The sequence below is a fragment of the Myotis myotis genome, unplaced genomic scaffold (genome assembly GCF_014108235.1).
Source record: "Myotis myotis isolate mMyoMyo1 unplaced genomic scaffold, mMyoMyo1.p scaffold_m19_p_1, whole genome shotgun sequence".
Taxonomy (NCBI): Eukaryota; Metazoa; Chordata; class Mammalia; order Chiroptera; family Vespertilionidae; genus Myotis; species Myotis myotis.
Window position 1 is genome coordinate 203,547,107 of NW_023416313.1, and position 22,704 is coordinate 203,569,810.

Genomic DNA, 22,704 nt, shown 5'->3' on the forward strand with positions numbered 1-22,704 from the left:
TCACCAATCCCGGCCCCCACCCTGCAGGGCAATCTTAGGTACAGCAGCCAGAGGCTGAAGTCACCGCCCAAACTAAGCAACTCAAGGACACAAAGCAGGTGGCGGTGAGCCCATACTGTGCCCAGGAGAGTGGCCATACTCTTGTCCCTGTCTTTTTTCTGTGTAGGCACCTCCATGGAAAGCTTTCTAAACACAGCATGCAACCTTCCTTTGGAGCTTTCTCACCACCCGACCTGACGCTGGACAGCCTCCCTAGGGGGCCACAGTGGATTATGGACCTGAGTTTAGTTGTGCATCCATCCCTAAGGTGAGCAAGGGCCAATCTGACTTTCCCACAGGGAGACATCAGTGCTTCCCGGGCATTGCCACTCTGAGGCTAAACTTACCCACACAGGCCATGTGGGCCATGTCCAGCTGGTAGCCCTCGAAGCAGTCACAGGTGTAGCCCTCCCGCACACGCACACAGCGGCCGTTCTCACAGCCGTTCAGGATGCCACACTCCGCTGCCTGAAGCCCTTCGAAGCCAGCCTGGTGTTCTGGTAGGAAGTCAGAGAAGGGAGCTGAGGCCTGGACCCAACCCTGGACCCTACCCTGGACCCTCACCCTCCACTACAAAGAGTGGGCCCTGTTGAGTTCCTGAGGTGAGGGTGGGGAGGGCCATAAAACTTTCACAGAAAGAGGCTAAAACAAAAGGCAATGCTCTTTAAAAATAAGAGTCATTTTGGGAGGGGTAGACCTTTAAATGAGGCCTCTAAGAAGGTAGGGGTTCACTGCTTTCATAACGCCAGGGCTCCTGAGCAGTGGATATCATTACAGTTTTGGTTTTGTTGTGGTTGGTGGGAGGGTGTTTTGTTAAAACACTTTTTTTTTTTTTTCCTGCTGGGAGGGTATTGGCAGCAAAAGTAGATTACCCCTACTCAACACAAAGCAGAACTAGCAGGTCTGCCAAACCCACTTCTCTCTCTAAGCAACTCCCACCCTGAAAAAGACGCCATCCCTAACCTCACTGCAGTCTGAATCAGTCAGGGAAGGTGGCTGTGCCTGTGGCAGGCACACTGACAGATGCCAGGCCTGACTTCCTCATTAGACTCCATCCAAGTCCTGAGTGCTGGGGTCATTGCCACCTACAAACCAAGTCACCACAGTGGGCCTTTAAAGTGATTGTAGCCTGGCCGGCATGGTTCAGTGGTTGAGCATCAACCTATGAACCAGGAGGTCACAGTTCGATTCCTGGTCAGGGCACAGGCCCAGGTTGCGGACTCGATCCCCAATAGGGGGCGTACAGAAGGCAGCTGATCAATGTCTCTCATCAAAGTTTCTATCTATTCCTCTCCCTTCTCTCTCTCAAATGAATAAAAACGCAAATAAATAAATAAATAAATAAATAAATAAATAAATAAATGAAGTGATTGTAAATCCTGAGTTAACATTTCGGGTCACAAGTTTGAACTTGTAGAGCAGGCTGTTCTGTATACCTAAGGGTGAGGGAGAAAACTGGACAGTACGGTGTGTACCTGCTTTCTCTACCCGTTTTCTCCCACTCTCAACTTCCTCCCGCGGGGAAGCTTTTGAGGTTGGGACGGTGGTGTCCTGTGCCTCTGTGTCTCCTGTGCTAGTTTACCGGAGGGAGTCGTTCGGGTCCAACTTGGGCATGCAGAGTTGTCCCCTGAGCGACCCCTGAGAGGCCTTGGAGCCCCTTCCCCCTCCCTGTCCTCACCCTGCTGGCAGCGATTAGCAGGTGGAGGAGGTGGAAGCGAAGCAACGCTGGTGCCCACCTCCTCCCCATTCTGCAGTAACACAGACCTGGGTGGCTGGCCACGTAGTGAGGCTGGAGCTCTGAGGGCTGCAGGGGAGACTCCAGGCCTGGTACGTGGCCTCCTGGGTGGCCGGCTGTGTTGGGGAAGGGCGGCTCAGGGATGGCGTCCTCGGGGCCCAGGTAGTTGTAGAAGGGGGCCCCATCTGGGCCATAGAGGCTGTAGTGCAGGTCCTCAGACCCGGGGCCATACTCGTAGCCTGGTCGGAAGTGGACCCCAGCCTCCCGCTCGGCTTCAATCCGGGCCACGTTGCACAGCTGAGCATAGACCTCTGTCAGGGAGGGGAGAGAGCGGAAGCTGGGCCCGGCTCCTGGAGGTGACAGCCTGGCGGGCTGTACCCTGGCTCACGATCCCGGGGAGAGGGAGCACGCAGGACCAGCCCTCTGAGAGCTCCTGGCCGTGCCCCACCGCCTGCCCTACTTTATTCCCCAACAGCAGGGACTGAAGACAGGGCCACTGCTCCTTTCTAATCCCCCCTCCCAAGGCGAGGACACTCTCCACCCTGAGGCCCAGCCGGCTCTGCAAGGTCTCCCCTCCCTCCGTGCAGGCGCAGGCCGCCCTCTCACCAGAGCTCGTGGGGGGGCACAGGGCACACTGCTGGCTCCAGGCCTCGCCATCCTGGCAGCAGCATTCTGTGTAGGTGGTGCGGCGCCCGTGCAGGGGTTGGCTGCACACGTAATTGGTGACTTTTTTCCAGCAGATGTCCATGTGGATGTCATGGTCAGGCAGGTCCTCTGGTGGCACAGAAAGAGGCCCTTAAGCCCCCAGTCTGGGTCCACTCCCCCTGCGGCCCCGCCATCCCAGGCCACTGACCCATGCCACTGGTGCTGTTCACGCAGCGCTGCTGGCTGAGGTCCAGGGTGAGGGGGGGGCTGCAGAAGCAGTGGAAAGAGCCCTCCGTGTTCACGCATTCGCCGTTCTCGCAGGCCATGTCCTGGCACTCGTCATGATCTGTGGGGGCAGGAAGACGGAGGAACATGGGGGGCAGTGCCAGGACGGCTTGCCCACGGACCACTTTCAGGGAAAGGGATTTGCTTGTAACTGATAAGGGAGAGGTAGCACCCTGCTTCCCCCTCTCCTGCCCCCAGCCCAGCCTGGGAGACCCCTCCCCAGGGGTACTTTTCCAGCAGGTCCTCACATACAATCCCCACAGCTCCCCTCACCTCAGACCTGCCTGCTGCAGCCAGAGGGTGTCTGTCCCTGGAAGGGGAACTCCCAGCAAGACAGGGGCTGGCTGGCAGGGCTGGGTGAGCAATCAGCTGTTGCGGGGGTCAGGGGGGAGTGTGTCCTCACCCTCACACTTCCTGCGGGTGGCATCGTAGTGGTAGCCAGGATTGCACAGGCAGATGTAGCCGGGAACCGTGTTGAGGCACCGGCCGTTCTGGCAGAGACCAGGCCCGAACATCACACACTCATCAGCATCTGTGGAGGGCAGGGCTGAGGTAAGGGCGGGCGAGAAGCAGCACCTGAGATTCAGGGCTCCAAAGCCAGGTTCTGGGTTTGAATCCTGGCCCTACCACTTGCTAGCTGGGTAACTTCAGGCAACTTGCTTCAGTTCTTGCCTCACGTTCCTACCTAAAAATGTAGATATGACTAACCTCTTACAGTTGTTATGAGGATTAAAAGATTAATACATGCAAGGTGCTTAAAATAGTGCTTGGTTTTTTATCGTTTCTTTCCCCAGCTCTGGGACTAGGGTGCTCACACCTAAACTACCCATTCGAGTGTGGGTTCCCCAAAGTTGCTGGCTTTGTAAGTGGGGCTGCCGCTGGCCTCTGCACAGGGCACTCCCCGCTCTTTCCCTGTGCCCGTGACTGGGTTAGTCAACGCATCTTAGCTTGTTCCTAAAGGGTTCAGCCTCGCGGGAGCAGAAAAACCAAGGTGGGGTTGTATGAACACTCCAAGAGGAGCTCCGGTCAGAAATTCCAGCCCAAACTCTGCAGGTCACCAGCCCTGGGACAGGAGGGATGAAAGTGACCTGCATGCCATCAAGAGCTTCCTGGGACCTGCTGGAGGGCTTGCTGGGCCTGCTCAGGTGAGTGGAGGTTGGGGAGCAGGATGTGCAGGGAGGTTACCTGTGTATGTGGTCTGTCCAAACATCCAAGCTCCTTCCACAGGGATGTAGCCTTTACCACTGGGGCAGATCTCGCTGAATTCGACTGTAGGGAAGCATCTGAGTTCAGAGAGAGGAGGGCTCTGTCCCCTTCTCTCGGTGTCACCCTGCAGGACTTAGGACCATTGGGGCTGTACCTGAGTCCTCGGCTGGGCAGCGGTCACAGGCGTCTCCCCAGCTGGCACCCTGGGTGCAGCAGCACTCGGCCTGCGTGGTGTTCCGGCCCAGCAGGCGGGAGCAGGGCGGCTGGTCTTTGTGTCCAGAGTAGCATTCCATGCGGACGGGGCCTGAGAGGTGGTCCCCTGGCGGGGCCTCGGGGATGCTCTGACCTGTGTGTGATAGAGGCCCCTTGTTATTATCTGTTCATGGCCCTCTGGGATGCCCTAGCTTTACAAATCTAACATTTAAATACCACCTTACAGTGCACAAAATGCTCTTACCTACATTTCCTCACTTGATGCTCTCCACAGCTCTGTGTGCTGAGCATCATTACCATCAGCACCTCTTACAGACAGGCAATCGAGATAGAAAAGCGAGGACATACCACACCCCCAGCTACACTACCCCTGCCCACACCGCCCCAGGCCGGGCCAAGGCTCCCTCTCAGGAGCTGGAGAATGGCTGTGCGTAATGGCTGTGCGTAATGGCTGTGCGGGGTCTGGAGCAGGCTCACCTGCGGCCCCCCGTGGGCGGGGGCGGCAGCGCCCCTCCTGAGCATCGTACTCCTCCAGGTCGCTGGCGCAGAGGCACAGGAAGGAGCCCTCCACGTTCTCACAGAGCGCCGCCCCGCACACGGCCAGCATGAGCTCACACTCGTTCACGTCTGCCAGGCGTGAGGACAGGCTCGTGGGTGGAGAAGAGGCAGCCCACACCCTCTGCCCCTGCCTCCAGCCGCGGGAGGGTTGGGGGGAGGGGGGGGGGCAGGTACTTAACCCCTCAAGCAAAAGAGGCTGGGTCTTGGGAGAAGAGCAGGAATAGGTATGAGTTCGCAAGAAGGAGGAATAGATGAACAGAGGGCATGGGAAGAGGGAGAGAGGGGTGGCAGACAGGGTCACTAAATGGACAGAGAAGAAGGGTTCCTCCCTCTGCACATTCTCTGACCGACATGCCTCTTGAGACCCCGAGGTCTCTGGAGAAGGGTGGCGCCTTCATGAACGTGCCTGCTCCCCCTGGCAGACTGTGGCCATGCGTCCCCTACCCGCCTGGCCCAGGGGTATAGCTGACATCTCCCTTCCTTGCCCACTCTATGAGGACCCATTATGGAGTCAGATGACCATGACCATGTCAGGAGGAGGGCCCAGGGCCTCTATGCAGGACAGCCAAGATCTGTGGAAATGGGACAAAGGGCCCGAGAGCCTCCCCTTCCCTGGCCCAGAGCCTAGCTAGCCCCCAGGCTTCTCACCCACGCAGTCCCAGCCGGTGGACGAGGTCTCAAAGCCCTGGTCACAGAGGCAGCGGAAGGAGCCCTCCGTGTTGTCACAGAAGCCGTGGCTCCCGCACACCGTGTCGTTGGCACACTCGTCTATGTCTGCGGGACAGTGGAGACTAGAGTGGAGGGTGTGCTCTATGCACTCTATTTGTTGGGAATACTTACTTATTCGGTCTATTAGCACCAAGATCTGTGAAAAGTAACTTCTAAACACAGGACAAGAAAACTAACATTCCTCTTCAGTTTTTGTGCAAGCCCTGCTATACGGAAAATATACGAACTTTCAAACAGCTGCAGAAATAATGTCCTCAGGGGAAAATGAGAACTAGGTGCTTCAGCCCTCCCGCCTCGGATCCCCCTCCCTACTCACCTATGCAGTCTCCAGAGGGGGCCAGGTGGAAGCCAGGCTGGCAGCCCAGGACACAGCGGTAGGAGCCAGGGTTATTCTCACACCGCCAGGCCCCACACACCGGGTCTCCGTGGTCCTCACATTCGTCAATATCTGTCCCCAGAGCCATGAGAGGAGACAGGAGTGGCCAGGTGACTGCTCTGGCCCCACCTTTCCAGCATCCCCAGGCCATGCCCCACAACCTCTGGGGTCCCTGATCTCTTCCAAATTACTGTGATCAGGTCCTCCCCCCCCCCCAAACATCAAGTTCAGGGTCATTTCCCCTGACCCAGCAGGGATGGACATCTAAAAGAGTTCTGCGCTATTTAGAAAAGCACCGAGCTCTTAGCCTCCTTTCCCCCACCCGTCTGCTGATAGTGGAGCACTTTATACTTCTCTGTGTATAAAACCTTCACCAAAGTGTATTACAGCGAGTTATCTTCATATCTGTCTCCCTTGCTCAATTTCAAGATTGCCAGTAACTGTCTATTTGTCCTAGCAGAAGACATTGAACCTAGCAGGTGTTTAATAAATGTCTATTGAATCAGTTTGGCTTTAAAAACTGGATTGTGTGCTCTGCTCGCACAAGGGTGATGACTGTCTTCATTCTGTCATCTGCGCACAGTCCCCGAGTCAGCAGAGGCTCAATAAATGCATCATCCATCCGGTGATGCATGTGTAGAAAGTGCCTGCTTCCAGGAAGCTGCAGTTCCTGGTCCCAGGGAGGTGAGGACCAGCAGGAAGGGGAAGGGTGCGCAGACATGGGGGCAGAGCCTGCTCATTCCCTCCTGAAACCCTTACCCACACACTCCCCGCTCTCCGGGGAGGGCTGGAAGCCAGTCTCACACAGACAGTCGAAGGAGCCCTCGGTGTTGACACAGTGCCCTCCCAGACACCGGTCTGTGACTGCACACTCGTCCACATCTATAACAGGGACATCTGTCAGCCAACCCAGCCATACCTCCCTAGACCCTGGGCCCCACGTAGCCCATAGGAGGGCCAGGGAGTGGCTCAGGGTAGGAAAGGGCTCAGGGTTTGAGGAAGAGTTCAGAGCTGGAAGCCAGAGGCCAGGCTGGGGGGAGGAGCCCTGGAACTGGGGCTCTGTCAAGGGGAGAAGGGTGACACTCAAAGAGTTCAGAGGGTGCATTATGGTCACCCTCCCATCATCCCTTCCCTGGGTGGGACCAGGAGCATTTTATTTCCGTACTCTAGCCTGTAGCGCCCCCTGCTGCTGACAAGTGGACAAGGACAAGTTGGCTTCTCACCCTGGCAGCGGGTGCCTCCCTCTGCGCTAACAAAGCCAGGGGCGCAGAGACAGAAGAAGGACCCGTGGCTGTTGAGGCACTCGCCGTGGGGTGCGCAGTACTCTCCCACGCACTCGTCCACATCTGCAGGGAAAAGATAGGCAGTGGTATCCCCTGGGACTTCCCACCTCCCCACACACTCACCGCCCCCGGTCTCCGTGGGGAGACCTGAGCCGCTCACCCTCACACACAGTGCCATTGGCCAGCTGGAAGCCCGGGGGGCAGAGGCACTGGTAGGAGCCGGCCGTGTTCTTGCACTCGCCTCCCTGGCAGTTGCTCTGGAGGTCTTCACACTCATCCACATCTGCAGGGTCACACGGGAGGAAGGAAGCCCATGGCAGCGCCTCCCAAGGACAGACACCAATAGGGAGGGTTCCAGGGGGCCTGCCACCTGCCCGAGGAGCCTGGCCTCATGGAGGCATCACCCTCTGACAAAGCAGCCCAGTTTGGAGAGCCTTTGGGCAGAGGATGACTGACGCTCTCTCCACTTCTGCCCCAGCCCGGCAGGCTCCGCTGCCTCAGGCTGGGCTTCTCCAGCTGCCCATACAGTGCCCACCTTGGGGACACTTGGCCTCTCTCAGCAACCCCAGCCTAGGAGGGCCACCTGCCAAGGCCCTTATGGCTCAGATTTTACTGAGAAGCAACAGGAACACAAATGAGAACTAAACCAAGGAAACAGATACACACAGCCTGAGAAGATAACAGAAACTAGATTCTTCAAGTTGGCTTACAGACCCCCTGGTACAGGCCAGTGTTTTTCAAAATATAGTTCCAGTGCCCGTCCTTAAGAGGAACCCTTGGGGAGCTCGTTAGAACACAGATCCCACTCCCCACTCCATATCAGAGGTTAATTTGGCAGGTCTGGGGCAAGGCCTGGGGAGCTGCCCGCCCCCCAACCCCCACCTCAGTGATGCCGATGCGTGCTGAAGCATGTGACCCAGGGCTCACCAGCTCCCGGCCCCATATCTGCAGGTGTCGACATCTGAGGTGGACAGAGGGGCCCCTAGTCTGGGAACAGCCCCTGCTGTGTCCCAGCTACTCCTTTCTCTAAGGGTGATGGCTTGGTCTCCCTCCTCTGCCACAGGGGCTCTTACCTTCACAGGTGTGGCCCTGGGGGCTGGGCCGGAAGCCCTGGTCACAGTCCCTGCAGGAGAAGGAGCCGGCAGTGTTGGTGCAGACTCCTGAGGGGCAGACTCCCGGGAAGGCGCACTCGTCTAGGTCTGGGGCAGACAGCAGCTGTCACCTGGGGGTTGGGGAGGGCTCCCTCTACCTGGTCAGGCAGGAACCTCCCAGGCCTCTGGTCGCCCTCTCTGAGCGTGTAGGACTCTCTCCAGGCCCCTGGGGAAGGGCAGCCCTGGCTGTGGACTTCTAGGGAAATCTCAGCACCCCTTCCCCAGAATGCTCCTGGGCAACTCTACCATTAGCTTCCCTCTGGTCTCGGACTCCCCTTTCCTCCTGTCCCTACCTCTAAACTTGAGGATTATGACAGTAGAAGCTCTCTTGGGGCCAAGTCCATATACAGGGTCTTCTAGCCTAACCTGGAGACCCTCAGCATTAGCCCAAAGCTAGGGGACAAATGGAGTGTTTGGTGGGGGGTAGGAGGGACTACATTACATTCTCGGTCCTTCTCTGCTACCCCCTCCCCAGGGTTACCTTCACAGGCAGTGCCTTCTTCATTCACCCAGTACCCACTCTCGCAGGCTGAGCAGGCGAAGGAGCCCTCCGTGTTGAGGCAGAGGCCTGTGGGGCACGAGGTCCGGCTGGCACACTCGTTGACATCTGAAACAGGCCATAGTGCTGGGTGGGACTCTGCAGGACAGACGTGCCAGGATACAGACTGACAGGTGGGTGGGGACAGGGGAAAGGCCGGGACTTGCCGCGATGTGTTGGGTAGCATGGTTGGGATGCAGGACCAGGGTGGACTGGGAGTGTGTGTATAGAGGGAAGGAGCTGCGGGCTGGTGAGCTGTGGAGGGAGCCTGCTTCAGCATCTTTGTACCTTGGCAGCTCTTCTCATCTGAGGTGACCTCGTAGCCCTGCTCACAAGAGCATCTGAAGGAGCCGTCCAGGTTGTAGCACCTTCCATGGGCGCAGACCCCGGGGGTCAGACACTCGTTCACATCTGTGGGGAGAAGTCCAGGGTAGCGAGCTGGCCTCCTCTCCTCCAGGCAGTCCCTAGTCAGGCTTAGAGGATCTCCATTATGAGACCAAGGAACCACCATGCAGAGGATCCAGAGGCCACCTTGCGAAGGCTACGAGGTCATTCCTGCTCCTGGCCCCACTCACCCAGGCAGGGCAGGATGCCCTTCACACAGAGCTCACTTCATCTCTAACTAGTAACACTGAGAACCCTGCATGTGTCCCAGAAAAGGGGGCAGGTCCCTCAGCCCTGGTTTGGCCCCTCCAAGGACACCCGGAGTGAAGTGTCCAGGACCCGGGACTCACCTTCCAGTGGTCCTGACCCTCTCTGGCTTCCTACCTGCCAACATTCTATGAGCTCATGTTCCCAGCCTCACAACCAGCTCCTCTAGGTGAGTGGGCCATGCAGAGAAAGGCCAAGCTCTGCCTGGGTGGCTGAAGGGCAGTGTCAAGGGCCTGGGAAATGTCTGCCCTCTCCAGAGCCTCAAAGCAACTATTCACAGCCCAGTCCCTCCTGGCATTTTGCACCCCCGGCCCTCCTTCCTGCAGGGGCGGAAGGAAAAGAGCATTCCTCCTACAGCTGACACGCAGCCCCCTCTGCAGGGAGAAGAGCACCCACTGTCCAGTTGGGCGGTGCTGTCTAGATACTGCTGTTGGGATGCAGGGGAGCCGAAGACCCCTCCTCCTAGGAAACCACAGCAGGGCCTGGATGCCAGCTCACACCACCAGAGTCAGCCTCTTCCTAAGATGCTTGGCACTTCACTCTACCCAGGATCCAGCCTCAGAGGCTTCTGGGACCTTGGGCTGTAGCTCCCGAACGGATATGACCAAGGAGCCAAAGTGGCCCCCGCCCTAGCTGATTCAGAGAGCAGAGCATCAGTAACTGAAGCACACCCACCTCATGCCCAACGTCATCTGGGAACCCAGCCGGCTCACGAAGGACAATAGCCTCCAAACCGTGTCCCTCTGCCCACCTCGTTCTCTCCATGTGTGTGGGCTCAACCAGAGGTCCCAGGCCAAACAGTCCTCTTAGTACCTTGGCAAGCAGCCCTCACCTACACAGCTCCCGCTCAGGCCTCTGTAGCCCTCCTCGCAGGCCAGGCAACTGTAGGAGCCGGGGGAGTTGACGCATCTCCCATCAGGGCAGGTGCCAGGGTGACGGCATTCGTCGATATCTGCAAAATAGCAGCCCCTCCCTTGGTCATCCCTGGGAACCACAGCACATGGGGAGGTCTGGGAGGAAGCAAATCCTGACCCTGCCCTTGGATGGGAGGAAAGAATGTCAGTTTCTGTACAGATGGAAAGTAGGAAAAAGTGAGTGTTGTCCTGTGTTCCCAGATCCGCTTTCCACCCACTGTCCTGGACAAAGAGAGAGGTGGAAGAGCTTTAGGAAGGGAGATCCCCTGGGTGGGTGCAGAGGCTGTGGTTGCCACTAGCTGTGGGAAGGTGAGTCCATATCCGGGGCCTCAGGTGATCTGATCGAGTTAGGAAGGTTCTAGCACAGGGAGAGACCTCTGGGTTGGGGCTGTTTAGTGAGCTGGGCTGTTGGAAACAGCCTTTTTTTAAAAAAAATTTAAATTCTTTATTGTTTAAAGTATTACATATGTCTCCTTCTCCCCTCCCCCCCATTGACCTCTCCTTGGCTGCTCCCACCCCCCAGCACATGCCCTCACCCTGCTACTGTCCGTGTCCATTGGTTATGCTTATATGCATGCATACAAGTCCTTTGGGTGATCTCTTACCCCTCACTACCTCCCCTGTCTTCCCTCTGAGTTTTGACGATCTGTTCGATATTTCTATGTCTCTGGATCTATTTTTGTTCATCAGTTTATGTTGTTCGCGATAGTACACAAATGAGTGAGATCATTTGATATTTATCTTTCTCCAGCTGGCTTATTTTGCTTAGCATAATGCTCTCCAGGTCCACCCATGTTGTTGCGAATGGTAGTTCTTTCTTTTTTATAGCAGCGTGGTATTCCATTGTGTAGATGTACCACAGTTTTTTAATCTACTCATCTGCTGATGGGCCCTTAGGCTGGGAACAGCCTTCTTATTTCCCTTGATGAACTCCTGTGTTTTTTTTTTTTGTTTGTTTGTTTTGTTTTTTATAAGTGGTGACAATTACTGGGATTGTATGTGCTTGGCACAGCAAGCCCCAGAATAGATCACCAGCTAGGTGATGAAGGCAAAATGGGCTTCCTGTACCAGAAAATGAGGACCCCTAGTCTTCAATGTGACCAAGACCAGCCCTGAGGCTGATGCAGAGCTAAGGGTGGATATTGGCAAGATTTCTATGCTGGAGAGAAGACTTCTTCCAGCCAAGGACCATGTAGAGCTCCCAGCACCCATGCTGAGCCAGAAAGGATGAGTATGAGCACCAACCAGACAAGCAGGGGAAGAGGGGACCCAGGAGGGAGAAGAGCAGCAGGCTGTGTTACCACTAGCTGTGGGAGGGAGAGTGACAACAAGGAGGACAACTCCCCTCAGGAGTCCATATCCAAGACACCAGGGGATCTGGCTGAGCTAGGAAGGTCCTAGCACAGGGAGAGAACTCTGGGTTGGGGCTGCAGGAAAACACTATACTCCTCCAGCCCAGTGTCAAGGCTCCCGGTCCTGACACACAGGTTGACTGAGCTCCAGAGGAAACATGGAGATTTACTCTCCCTAAGTGGGTAACTGTCGTTGTCTTGGAGGAAGTCTACCTGCTTATGCAGATTCAGAGGCCCTACTGCTCAGGAGGAAGACCTCCTCAGCCCCATGGAGGAAATGCAGAAGGGAGGGCCAAGGGTCAGACATGGGCTTTCTGCCAAGGGACTAAAGGCAGATGTCATTATAGAACAGGACCTGGGTACTGCAGTGGAGGGTGAAAACGAGTGTCTCCTGAAGTTGTGTGGCCTGTAGGAGACCGGACACATCAAAGCCCTCTGTCTTCAGGGCCCTCTCAAGACCAAAATTTCATCCTGAGGGTCCCGAAGAAGAGGAAGACATTCCATTCACAGGGCAGGTGGTTAGTCAGGTGGGCATCTGCAGGGAGATACTGAGAACTCCTACGTAATCTTGGGGACACTGAGACAAGGCTCACCTCTGGAAAGAGGGCAGCCAAGAGCTCTAGTTGTGTGTGGTGACACCAAGCTAAACTATTCTAAGGGTTTCTAAAAAAACAGAGATGGAGAGAATGAGGCAGAGAAGGAGGGAATGAAGGATCTAAGACCACCACTTTGGCCACCCAGGAGACAGCAGCCAGTACCATAGCCTGCTGGCCTTGGCCAAGGTACTGGAAGGAGGCTGGGCCAAGCCACTGGGAATGGTCCTTGCTTCAGGAAGACGAGACTTCAGGGATGAAGAGAAGGAGAACAAGGGGAGGCAAGGATCCTCCTCTAAGACCACACTGAGAAAAAAATGAAGTCTTCAGATCTCGCCTACAGGTTTCAGGCAGTGTAGGAAGGAGATTAGATTTGCCAGCGGCAAAAACCCCTGAGGTCTGTCCTGTCCCAAATTATTTGGGCACATCTGCGGAGGCGGTGCACGAAGTGTGTGATTTATGGACCAAGGCATTTAATTGTGTGCAACACTGCAGAGCGCCCTTTCTGTTCTATAATGACATCTTCTGGCCACATTTAAGACACTGGCTATTCCTTTAGCTTGGTTCTAGAGCTAGGAAACCAGCTGACTCATGATGGACATGTGGCATTGGTATAAAGTTTGCTGTCTTCTGGGAGCATTTGAGATCTTGCTCCCAGCATATGTCATCAGTTTGGCTCAAATGAACTCATAAACATTTTTTTAAAAGTTTGCTGTGCTCTAAGTTGCTAAGATTGGAGTTGTTGGTTAGTGCAACATAACCTAGTGTATCCTGAAAGGCCACGGCTGCCTTCCTTCCTCAGAGCCCCAGCCAGCGATGATCACACTTGAGAGGTCTGTTGGCAAGTGGGAGAGGGAGGGCAGAAGAGCAAAGCAGCCCTTAGTCTCCACTTGAGCCAGGGAAGGCCTCTTCTAAATGGGAGCCATTAGCTGACCAATCAAAAGGAGCCAGATATGCCCTAACTGGTTTGGCTCAGTGGATAGAGCATTGGCCTGTGGACTCAAGGGTCCCAGGTTCAATTCCGGTCAAGGGCATGTACTTTAGTTGTGGGCACATACCCAGTAGGGAGTGTGAAGGAGGCAGCTGATCAATGTTTCTCTGTCATCGATGTTTCTAGCTCTCTATCCCTCTCCCTCCCTCTCTGTAAAAAATCAATAAAATATATATATATATATTTTTTTTTAAAAAAAGGAGCCAGATAAAGATTCTGCATGAAGTGGTGGCCACATCTAACCAGTCCCTGTTAAAGGCACTGCCTCTATTGTCACCAGGTTTACTGAGGCTGTTCCATTAACCTTTTGGTGCCTGGAGTGGAGCCTGATTTTCTGCCTAGGCTAGGGTTTGAATTTTTGTTTTTAATAAATGTTTTATTGATTTCAGAGAGGAAGGGAGAGGGAGAGAGAGAGCTATAAACATCAATGATGAGAGAGAATCATTGATCGGCTGCCTCCTGCATGCCCCCTACTGGGGATTGAGCCCACAAACCAGGCTCAATGTGCCCTGACCAGGAATCAAACAGTGATCTTCTGGTTCATAGATCGACTGTCAACCACTGAGCCACATCAGCCAGGGCTAGGGTTTGAATTTTAATCTAAGATTACGGTATGTTTTGGTAGTTTTCACCCTGGTCATGAGGGTGGGAGCTATCATTCTTACTTATTGTTATATCCCTAGCCCATGGCTGGGACATAGCTGGCACTCCCCAAATGTTTGTGGATCAAACAATGAGACCATGTGACTAAAACTTCACACCCTCTTGGTATGAGCCTGCTGAAGAGACCCCAGAAGACCCATGGAAACAGTCACTCCAGGGACCAGCTTGCCAACCTGCTGTCCACACTGGGAGAATTCCAGAGCGTCTCCACCCAGCCTTTGCACCAGGAAATGGAAGGGCGCCCACCCCTGCTCCTTGAGAGAAAGCAGGGTGGGAGGTGCTTATTCAGGGACTAGAGGTTCAGGTGACCTTGGATGTGGGTGGGGGAGAGCAAAGCCCTGGCAGTCTGCAGGGGAATGGAACCCCTCTCCGTGGGAACAGAGTCTTGGTACAGAAGACGTGCCATTGAGACTTTGGATGGGCTGCTGTCCAGACCACTCAGGCCTTCCAGCAGAGACTTTGAGTTTAGGTAGAGAGAGTGGTTTCTTAGTTGGAAAAAGAAGAAAGAAAGAGAGAAAATTGACTGGGCTCCCGGGGTGCAGGGCCGGGTCTGTGGTTACTGATGGAAACCTGGAGACGTGTGCAGGCTGCATCAGTCTTTCTTTCAACAGCTTCAGTGTCTGCCCTGGGCTGGAGCTCAGCCTGGCCTCCCAGCTGAGGTGTGTGTCTGGAACCTTTCCTCCGGAAGGGGAGGGGACAACCCAGAGGTGTGATCTGGGACATGGGGGCAGGCGCGGGGGCGGGGGGAGGGGCGGGGGGGCGGCTAGATGTGAAAAGGAATGGGGCTCTCAGACGGTAACACTTCTCCGTGTTCACCAAGGGTCTCATGTGCACCTTGTATGGCTTATTCCATCCTCACTAGAGCCTCTGAGAGGCCATGATGGTTTCAATTTTCAGACATTGAGACAAGAGCCAAACCCAAGCCTGCCTCCACCAGACCCTGTGCCCCTATCATGGACTGGCTAACATATATCTGATCTTTTTAATGTCCAGGTGTTTGCTTGGTTCATTTCCTTTAGTTTTGCTTTTCTTTTTAATAAAGTCTAAGGTCAAATTCATATGTGAGGCTTAAGTGAGGCCATCTGACAGATACCTAGCATACTAGCTGGCACATGGTAGGCACCCATCAAATGCAACTCCCTTCACTCTCCATTCTCTGGGAGGTGCCAGGCTGCCTGTCTCCATCGTGCTAATGACAACAAGGGGCGCTGGCTTTGATCGTGCAGCCTTGAGTTTTAAAAGGGGGGAGCACCAAGAGGAAGGCATTGAGAGTGGAAGGTAACATACCGGGGGGCGGGGGGTGTAGCGCTCAGTTTTCTGTCCTACAACCTCAGCCACCTTTGCTAGGGCCTTCTAGGACTCTGGACTTCACTTCTACAGTTGTGCATTGGGAAGCGGGGCTCGCCCTTCACAAGGCACACACACTTACCCCTCACCTCCATGACGCTCTGAATCCAGGCAAGTCCTGGCCAGGAAAAGCCTGGAGGCTGGGAGGAGGCTGGGCCTAATCTCAGATCTGGTGTAAGATTTCTCTCCAGAGAGAACCTTGAATTACCCTCATGTATTCCTTTCTCAGCCAGTCTTAGAAACACATAACCCAAGCCTCTTACAGGCATTTGATACCCAAGCCTGGCAGGGAGGTGGTAGTGGCAGAGCTGCCAAGAGGTGGCATAATAGTGGCAGGTTCAAGCCAGTTGGCAATGTCACAGCCACCTTTTGGCCTGAAAAACGGAGTAAGGATAGGGGCTCATTCATTCTTTCAACTAAAATTCGTTGGGGTGTCCAACACATAGACAATTATCATGGGTCGTTGAGGATGTGGTCCAGTTCCAAGGAGCTCACAGCCTACATGCTGTAGCAAGAAGGCCAAGGTTGAGGCCCCAGGTGCCTCCCAGATAGATTGATTCCTTCTCTCTGCACAAGGAGAGTACCATGACTCACGGTGAGGGGCACAGGGGTACACGGGGATGTTCCGGGGTCCCATGTACATAAACTTGCTTCAGGGGGCAGGCAGGATGCCAAAATACTGCTGAGGGGATGCAAGAGCTCAAAAGTTCCCAGACAGGCCTCTGTCCATAGGAGTGGGCTTGGCATCAAGGGGCCCCATCCCACCAGGGACAAGCAGAAAGGGGAGTTGGGGCAATCAGTGCAGGGGAGGGACAGGAGATGGTGGGGTGGCACCCACTTCCTTACCTTGGCAGTGTCCCTTCCTCACCATGATGTAGCCCTGACCACACTCGCAGTGGTAGGAGCCCTCCGTGTTGGTGCACCGCCCACCAGGGCACGCCTCTGGCTGCTCACACTCGTCTATGTCTGCAAACACACGGACAAGGCCTGAGTTGGAGCCAGCCCTGCAGGGGGTCTTGGGACATTCCCTTCAGAGGCCAAGGACAAGGACACCCATGCTGAGGCCCAGGAGGGGAAGGCATCCTTGCTGTGCCATGATTGGCAGGGGGCTTCTACGCCAGGTCTGAGACTGACCTAGCGCAGGCCCCTGCAAACTCTCAAGTTCCTTTCTCCGAGGGAGGCGACTTCTGGAGTCCCTGGGGACCCTATAGCTGTCTTCTCACCACAATGCAAGGGCTGGCCTTGAGGTCAGGTGGCCACAGGGCGTGATCGGAGGAAGCCAACAGTCCCCCTCCTGACCCCAATACATCCCCTGTATTGATCTGGTCCTAGAATTCTTACAGCCTCCTTAAAGGTTAGGGATTAAGCAGCAAGTGAGAGGCAGCATGTTGGGCAGCTGAGGAGCTATCAGTGAGGTTTATTCCATTGTCCCGAAGCAGACTAGTGCCCAGGATGGCTCAGAAGCCCAATCCTGGTCATGCCACTCCCTTGCTTAACCTCTATCAAGGTTCCCCACTGCTCAGCCTGGCCTCAGTTTTGCTATCTTCACCAAACCCCACTTATTTTAAGTATTTAATAGTCAAATCATTTATATTAATCAATTATATTTATATTATTCAAATTCTAGAAATTGCACATTAATGAAATATTCATAAAGTAAATAACTTCAATAATGACATATTGTTTTCTGAGACTGGTAACATTGGGAAGTGTTCTCCTGGGTAAGGCCTCGTTACGTGTCAGCCAGACCCCACTGGGAGACAGCTGACCCTGAGCTCTTTCCCTCCTCTCCCAGCTGTCAGGCCTGGCAGAGACATCCCGGACACCCAGGCTGGCACTCAGCAGAACCCCTTATCTGGGCCAGTCCTGGTGACACCATTCCCTGCCGCAGCCAGCACCCAGGGCTGGGCCTGCTGAGAGCAGTGCCTCTGGCCCACAACACCTGCCAAGGCTGTGAAGCCTAGAGACGCCCCCTGCCCCAGCCTCTCCCCTCGCCAGCTCCAGTTGTTGGGAGCACTGCTGCCTGGGTCACGTCCCTGAAAGCCAGCTGAGCGAATCGCCACCCTCGCCTTCAGAGCCTGTGGGACAGCGTCCAAGCACTTCAGCCTGGCACTCATGACACTTCACCACTGGCCTCCGCCCCTGCCACTTCCTCCCCATGCCCCGCACCCCCGTCTCACTGGATTTGGCATTATTCCCAGAGCGTGCCAGGCCTGTCCACTACCCTGCTCCCTGCAGAAACGGTTCCCTTTCCCTGGAATGCCCTCCACTCCCCCCAGTCCTTCACTTGGTGTGTAAGGGAGGGTGTTGTTGGAAGCAAAGCTCTGCCACAACTAGATGTGAGGTCCCTGGGTGTTTCAATCCACCTCTCTGAGCCTCAGTTTGCTAAACTATAAAATGGGTATAAGGATTTCTCTTGCACGGGGTTGGGATAATGAGCTTCATAAAGCGCTTAGGACAGTGCCAGCATGTAGCGAGTGCTCATGCGATGGTTCTGCCCCAGCTCAAACACGCCCAGAGGGAAACCTTCCCATTCTTCCACACAGAACCAGTTGTTTCCTCATGCCCTGGGGCCACCATTGACGTCTTACTCTTCCCACTGTCCCCAGAGCTTACACGGCTCCTGGCACATCGGTGCTCTGAGCTTGAGTGCTGAATGAATGCTGCAAACAAGGCTCCCCGCCTCCGATTAAAGAAGTGGTGTGTCCTCTGCTCCCTTTCCCCCCACAATCGGCGAGGGGACCAGGTCCTGGAGGGTTAGAGCCCGAGGGGTCCCTGGCAATGGGAGGACACACAGCTTTCTGGAGGGGCCCTCGAGGGACTGCTGGGCTGCCCGGGCCAGAACCACAATGTGGGCCCCCAGAAGGCAGTGCCATTCCCCAGGAGAAGAACCCAAATGGGTTAAGAATCTCAAGTCCCGGCTTGGAAAGCGCTGCCTCATGTTCTCTGTGGTCTCTTCTGTGAAGACGTATGTATGTATCCCAGTGTGATTGCTGCATGTTAAAGGGCCTGTGTTGGAGGCACCGTTACCCCTGCAGGGCTTCCTTGGGGAGCTCAAAGCCTTGCAGGCTCCAGCTGCAGAGGGCCCACGCGCCTCTCCCAGAGGCACGGTCTCACCCCCGTCTGCCGGGGCCTCACTTGGCATCCTCATGGGTCACCCTCCTTACCACAAGGCAAGCAGCTCCTTGTCGCTCAGAATGTGGGGTCCTGGCTGTCAGTCCTCCTCTCCCTGGACCCCCACACTCTGGGCTTTAGCCACAGCTCCCTGAGCCTTGGGGCATGCTGCTGCTTTTCAGATTCTGACCTCTCAAGTCCAGTGTCAAGGGAGTGGCTTTCTCCCAGGTCCCGCTCAAAGCCCTGGTCTTGGTTCCCTGAGCCCCGCACTCCCACACCGCAGAGCTGAGTGCTGACGATGCCTGGATCCTCTCCCACTTCAGCTCTCTGAGGGGTCCTGTGCCCATCCCAAGGGCAAGGACTTACCTTGGCATTCCCGCGTGGTCCCTGAGGAGGCCGGTCTGTAGCCAGGGTAGCAGAGGCAGGAGTAGGAGCCCACATGGTTGACACAGCGCCCTTTCCCCATGCAGGGGTCCCTCAGACACTCATTGTCATCTGAGCAGAGGGAGGAAGGGAGGGAGATCAGGGGAGCCTTTCTTGCTTTTATTTTATTGTCTAAAGTTTTACATATGTCTCCTTTTTCCCCGATTGACCCCCTCAACCATTCTTCGCCACCCCACCCCCCCCGCAAGCCCCCACCGCCCCAGTGCCTGTGTCCATTGGTTAGGCTAATATGCATGCATACAAGTCCTTTGGTTGCTCTCTAACCACACCCCCCCCCCCCACCTCCCCTACCATTTGTCTCTGGATCTATTTCTGTTCATCAAATTATGTTGATCATTATATCCCACATATGAGTGAGATCATGTGATAGTTATCTTTCTCCAACTGGCTTATTTCGCTTAGCATAATGCTCTCCAGTTCCACCCATGCTGTTGCAAATGGCAAAATTTCCTTCTTTTTTATAGCAGCATAGTATTCCACTGTGTAGATGTACCACAGTTTTTAAATCCACTCATCTGCTGATGGGCACTTGGGTGGTTTCCAAATCTTAGCTATGGTAAATTGTGCTGCTGTGAACATAGGGGTGCATATGTCCTTTCTGATTGGTGTTTCTAGGGGAGCCTTTCTTTGGGCATGTGCCAGCAACCTGCCCATGCAAAGGGCTGGACAGGGGATGGTGCTGTGGGGCAAGGAGAGGGTGAGGGAGCAGAGGAGGCTGGAGAGGTGAAATATCTCTAAGGCTGGGAGCCATGAATCAGCCCATTGGGCCCACTCAGGCACCAAGGGCTCCTCCCTGTCCATGGCTCCCTCCCCCAGTGGCCCCGTGATCACTTCCTTTCTCCTTCAAGGCACAGTGGATGATCCCCTTTGTATAATAATACTAGAGGCCCGGTGCACAAAAATTTGTGCACTCGGGGGGGGGGGGGTCCCCTCAGCCCGGCCTGTGCCCTCTCGCAGTCTGGGACTCCTCGGGAGATAACGCCCTGCTGGCTTAGGCCTGCTCCCGGGTGGCAGAGGGCAGGCCCAATTCCCTAGGTGCAGCCCCTGGTCGGGCTCAGAGCAGGGCCGATTGCGGAGTTGGGGCGCCGCCCCCTGTCATGCACAGAGCTGGGCAGATCGGGAGGTTGTGATGCCACCCCCAGTCACGCTCAGGGTAGGGCTGATTGGGGGGTTGGGGCACCGCCCCCTGTCACACTCAAGGCAGGGTCGATGGGGAGGTTGCGGCGCCACCCCCTGTCACGCACAGAGCAAGGCCCATCAGGGGATTGAGGAGCTCCCCCCTGTCACTCAGAGAGTAGGGCCGATAGGGGAGTTGGGGCACCGCCCCCATCACATACAGAGCAGGGTGGATTAGGGGGTTGGGGCGCCGCCCTCTATCACCCACAGAGCAGGGCCGATCAGGGGGTTGGGACGCCACCACTCTCACTCAGGGCAGGGCCGATGGGGAGGTTATGGCTCTACCCCGTCACACACAGAGCAGGGCCCGTGGGGGGGCGGGGGTTCGGGCGCCGCACCCTGTCACACACAGAGCCACAGGGCGATCAGGGGGTTTGGGCGCGGCCCCCTATCATGCTGATCCCGGTGCCAGCAGGCCTCTCGGCTCCACTGATCCCGGTGCTGGGAGGCATATTACCCTTTTACTATATAGGGTAGAGGACTGGTGCATGGGTGGGTGCCGGCTGGTTTGCCCTGAAGGGTGTCCTGGATCAGGGTGGGGGTCCCCACTGGGGTGCCTGGCCAGCCTGGGTGAGGGGATGATGGCCGTTTGCAGCTGGTCACACACCATTCAGGGTGGGGGTCCCCACTGGGGTGCCTGGCCAGTCTGGGTGAGGGGCTGAGGGCTGTTTTCAGGCTGTGGGTGACTGAAGCTCCCAACTGCTCCTTTTTTTCTTTTTCTTTTTTTTAATTCTGGGCCAGCTTTAGCTCTGAGGCTCCAGCTCTTAGGCCTCCGCTGCTGAAAGTAGGTAATCGAAACAATGTATAACTCCAGCTCTGACTCCAGCTCTGAGATCCCAGTTTGTTAAAATGTTTCATACTGCAGGCTCAGAGGCCGGCAAGGCAGGCGGGGAACGTTGGTTTCCTCCGTCACTGAAGCAAGCAAGCCTCATGTTAGTTTCAAGCTGCCTGGCTGCGGGCCGCCATCTTGGCTGGCAGTTAATTTGCATATCTCCCTGATTAGCCAACGGGAAGGGTAGCGGTTGTACGCCAATTACCATGTTTCTCTTTTATTAGATTAGATTAGGGGGCGGTCAGGCCAACACTTGATGCTTTGTCTTAGCCCCCAAACCTCTCTACCAGGGAGGGCCTTGGTGGAGACATTTACGAAGACAGACCTTGGTCCACCCTGCAGGCAGCCAGATGGCCAGTTTGAGGGGTGAGCTGAATGCAGAGCTGAGGGCTCCGGGCACCTGTCTGGGGGCCCTGGGGTGGCTTCCCACACTCCTGGAGTTCTGGAGACTCATCAGCTGCTGCTCCCAGAGATTGGTCTCCCCAAGGTTAAGGTCAGCTTTGTCCACAGGGTCTATGCTCCTCCTCAACCCACCAACTACACAGCACTGCTTGGGCCTTCTGCTGCCTGGACGGCTGACTCTACCCCCTAGCAGCCCTGCTCCTATCCACCCAGACGCTGAGTGAGCCCGGACTCCCATGTGAATACCTGTGCAGTGGGTCTGGCTGGGGTGCAGCTGGTAGCCGGGGCTGCAGACGCATCTGTATCCATTCGGGAGGTTCACACAGGTCCCGGGGCCACAGATGTTGGTGGCTCCAGCGGCACATCTGTCAATATCTGTGGTAGACAGAGCAAAGCTGAAGTTATGGGGGCACAGGGGCGGGGCCATGGCAGTGGAGCAGAGTGGGAAGAGTGTGGGGTCAGGGTACCTTGGCCTCAAAGGACCCACAGAAACCTCATCTCACCCTTAGCTGGGCCCTCCCACATCCACATGGCCTGTATAAGCTGCCCCTCCCCCTCCCCGCACCTGCTCCCAGGGCCCTGAGCCCCACCAGGACGGAGCTCTCAGTGCATTGCTCCGACCAAGATCAAGCAGATGCCAATGGCCCATGTCCTGAGTCCCCGCAGGGCCAGCCCCGCTGAGGTCTCCAGCCTAACCTTACCCTGAATACAGGCCCGGCTCTCACAACAGTGCCCAGAGGTTCCCTTCCCTGGCAAGTCCTTCCCAGTGTCCCCTAGACAGACAGACAGGCTGACAGACAGATCTGGTGAGCAGGGTGCTGGGAAGAACTGCCAGGGAACGCGGGGTGGGGCCTTGAATGCCACCTTGAGACACGTAAGCAAGGGGTCCTGCAAGGTGGGGTGTGATCCGAGCCGTCTCAGAAACACCACTCATCCTGCCATGCCACCTTGCTCAGCAGCACAGGAAGGGAGGCACAGGGGCCCTTGGAAACCCGCTGGAACCATGTAAACAAGGACCGCCTGGGGATGTGTGATGGGGTGGAAAGTGAGGAGACAGGTGCTGAATTCAGCAACAGTTTGGAGACGCACCAGGACTCAGGGCCGAGGCTGCGTCGAGGACAGAGACCCCGGCTTTTTTGACCTGTGTCCTCAATACTAGAAAAGTGCCGGGCACTCAGCACATGCTGAATGGACAAAGCACTGACGGGACGAAGGATGCTTTCAGCCTCTGTGTCCGCCCGGATGTCTTCGCGGGAAGCCCCTACACCCTGGGCTCCCTGCCCGGCCCAGGGCATGGGCTGGGACGTGGCCTGTGACGGTGCAGCGGGGCTTCACAGCATTTGCTGAACTGGACTGAACTGAACATTCACACTGGCCTGTTTGCCAGGCTACCCTGCCGCTCGCCTGGCATCAAGTGTCAGCCTCGGGACTCATGGGGACCCCCGGCCAGATTCTAAATGTCCTCCC

The 22,704-nt window shown here is 55.9% G+C and overlaps 1 protein-coding gene across 1 annotated transcript in view; it reads right to left on the reverse strand.

The window, feature by feature from the left end:
- The window catches only part of LTBP2 (latent transforming growth factor beta binding protein 2), a 95,093-nt gene that overhangs the window by 3,323 nt on the left and 69,066 nt on the right, over positions 1-22,704 (reverse strand). Inside the window, exons 16-35 of the mRNA XM_036312989.1 lie at positions 21,484-21,612; positions 18,750-18,878; positions 16,116-16,235; positions 10,242-10,361; positions 9,047-9,169; positions 8,702-8,827; positions 8,143-8,268; positions 7,230-7,352; positions 7,010-7,132; positions 6,546-6,668; positions 5,727-5,858; positions 5,330-5,455; positions 4,601-4,750; positions 4,065-4,256; positions 3,890-3,973; positions 3,108-3,236; positions 2,628-2,765; positions 2,381-2,548; positions 1,804-2,085; positions 387-536 (exon numbers count right to left, since the gene is read on the reverse strand). Of these exons, the coding sequence (XP_036168882.1) occupies positions 387-536; positions 1,804-2,085; positions 2,381-2,548; positions 2,628-2,765; positions 3,108-3,236; positions 3,890-3,973; positions 4,065-4,256; positions 4,601-4,750; positions 5,330-5,455; positions 5,727-5,858; positions 6,546-6,668; positions 7,010-7,132; positions 7,230-7,352; positions 8,143-8,268; positions 8,702-8,827; positions 9,047-9,169; positions 10,242-10,361; positions 16,116-16,235; positions 18,750-18,878; positions 21,484-21,612 (2,793 nt within the window). The remainder of the gene's footprint in view (positions 1-386; positions 537-1,803; positions 2,086-2,380; positions 2,549-2,627; positions 2,766-3,107; positions 3,237-3,889; positions 3,974-4,064; positions 4,257-4,600; positions 4,751-5,329; positions 5,456-5,726; positions 5,859-6,545; positions 6,669-7,009; positions 7,133-7,229; positions 7,353-8,142; positions 8,269-8,701; positions 8,828-9,046; positions 9,170-10,241; positions 10,362-16,115; positions 16,236-18,749; positions 18,879-21,483; positions 21,613-22,704) is intronic.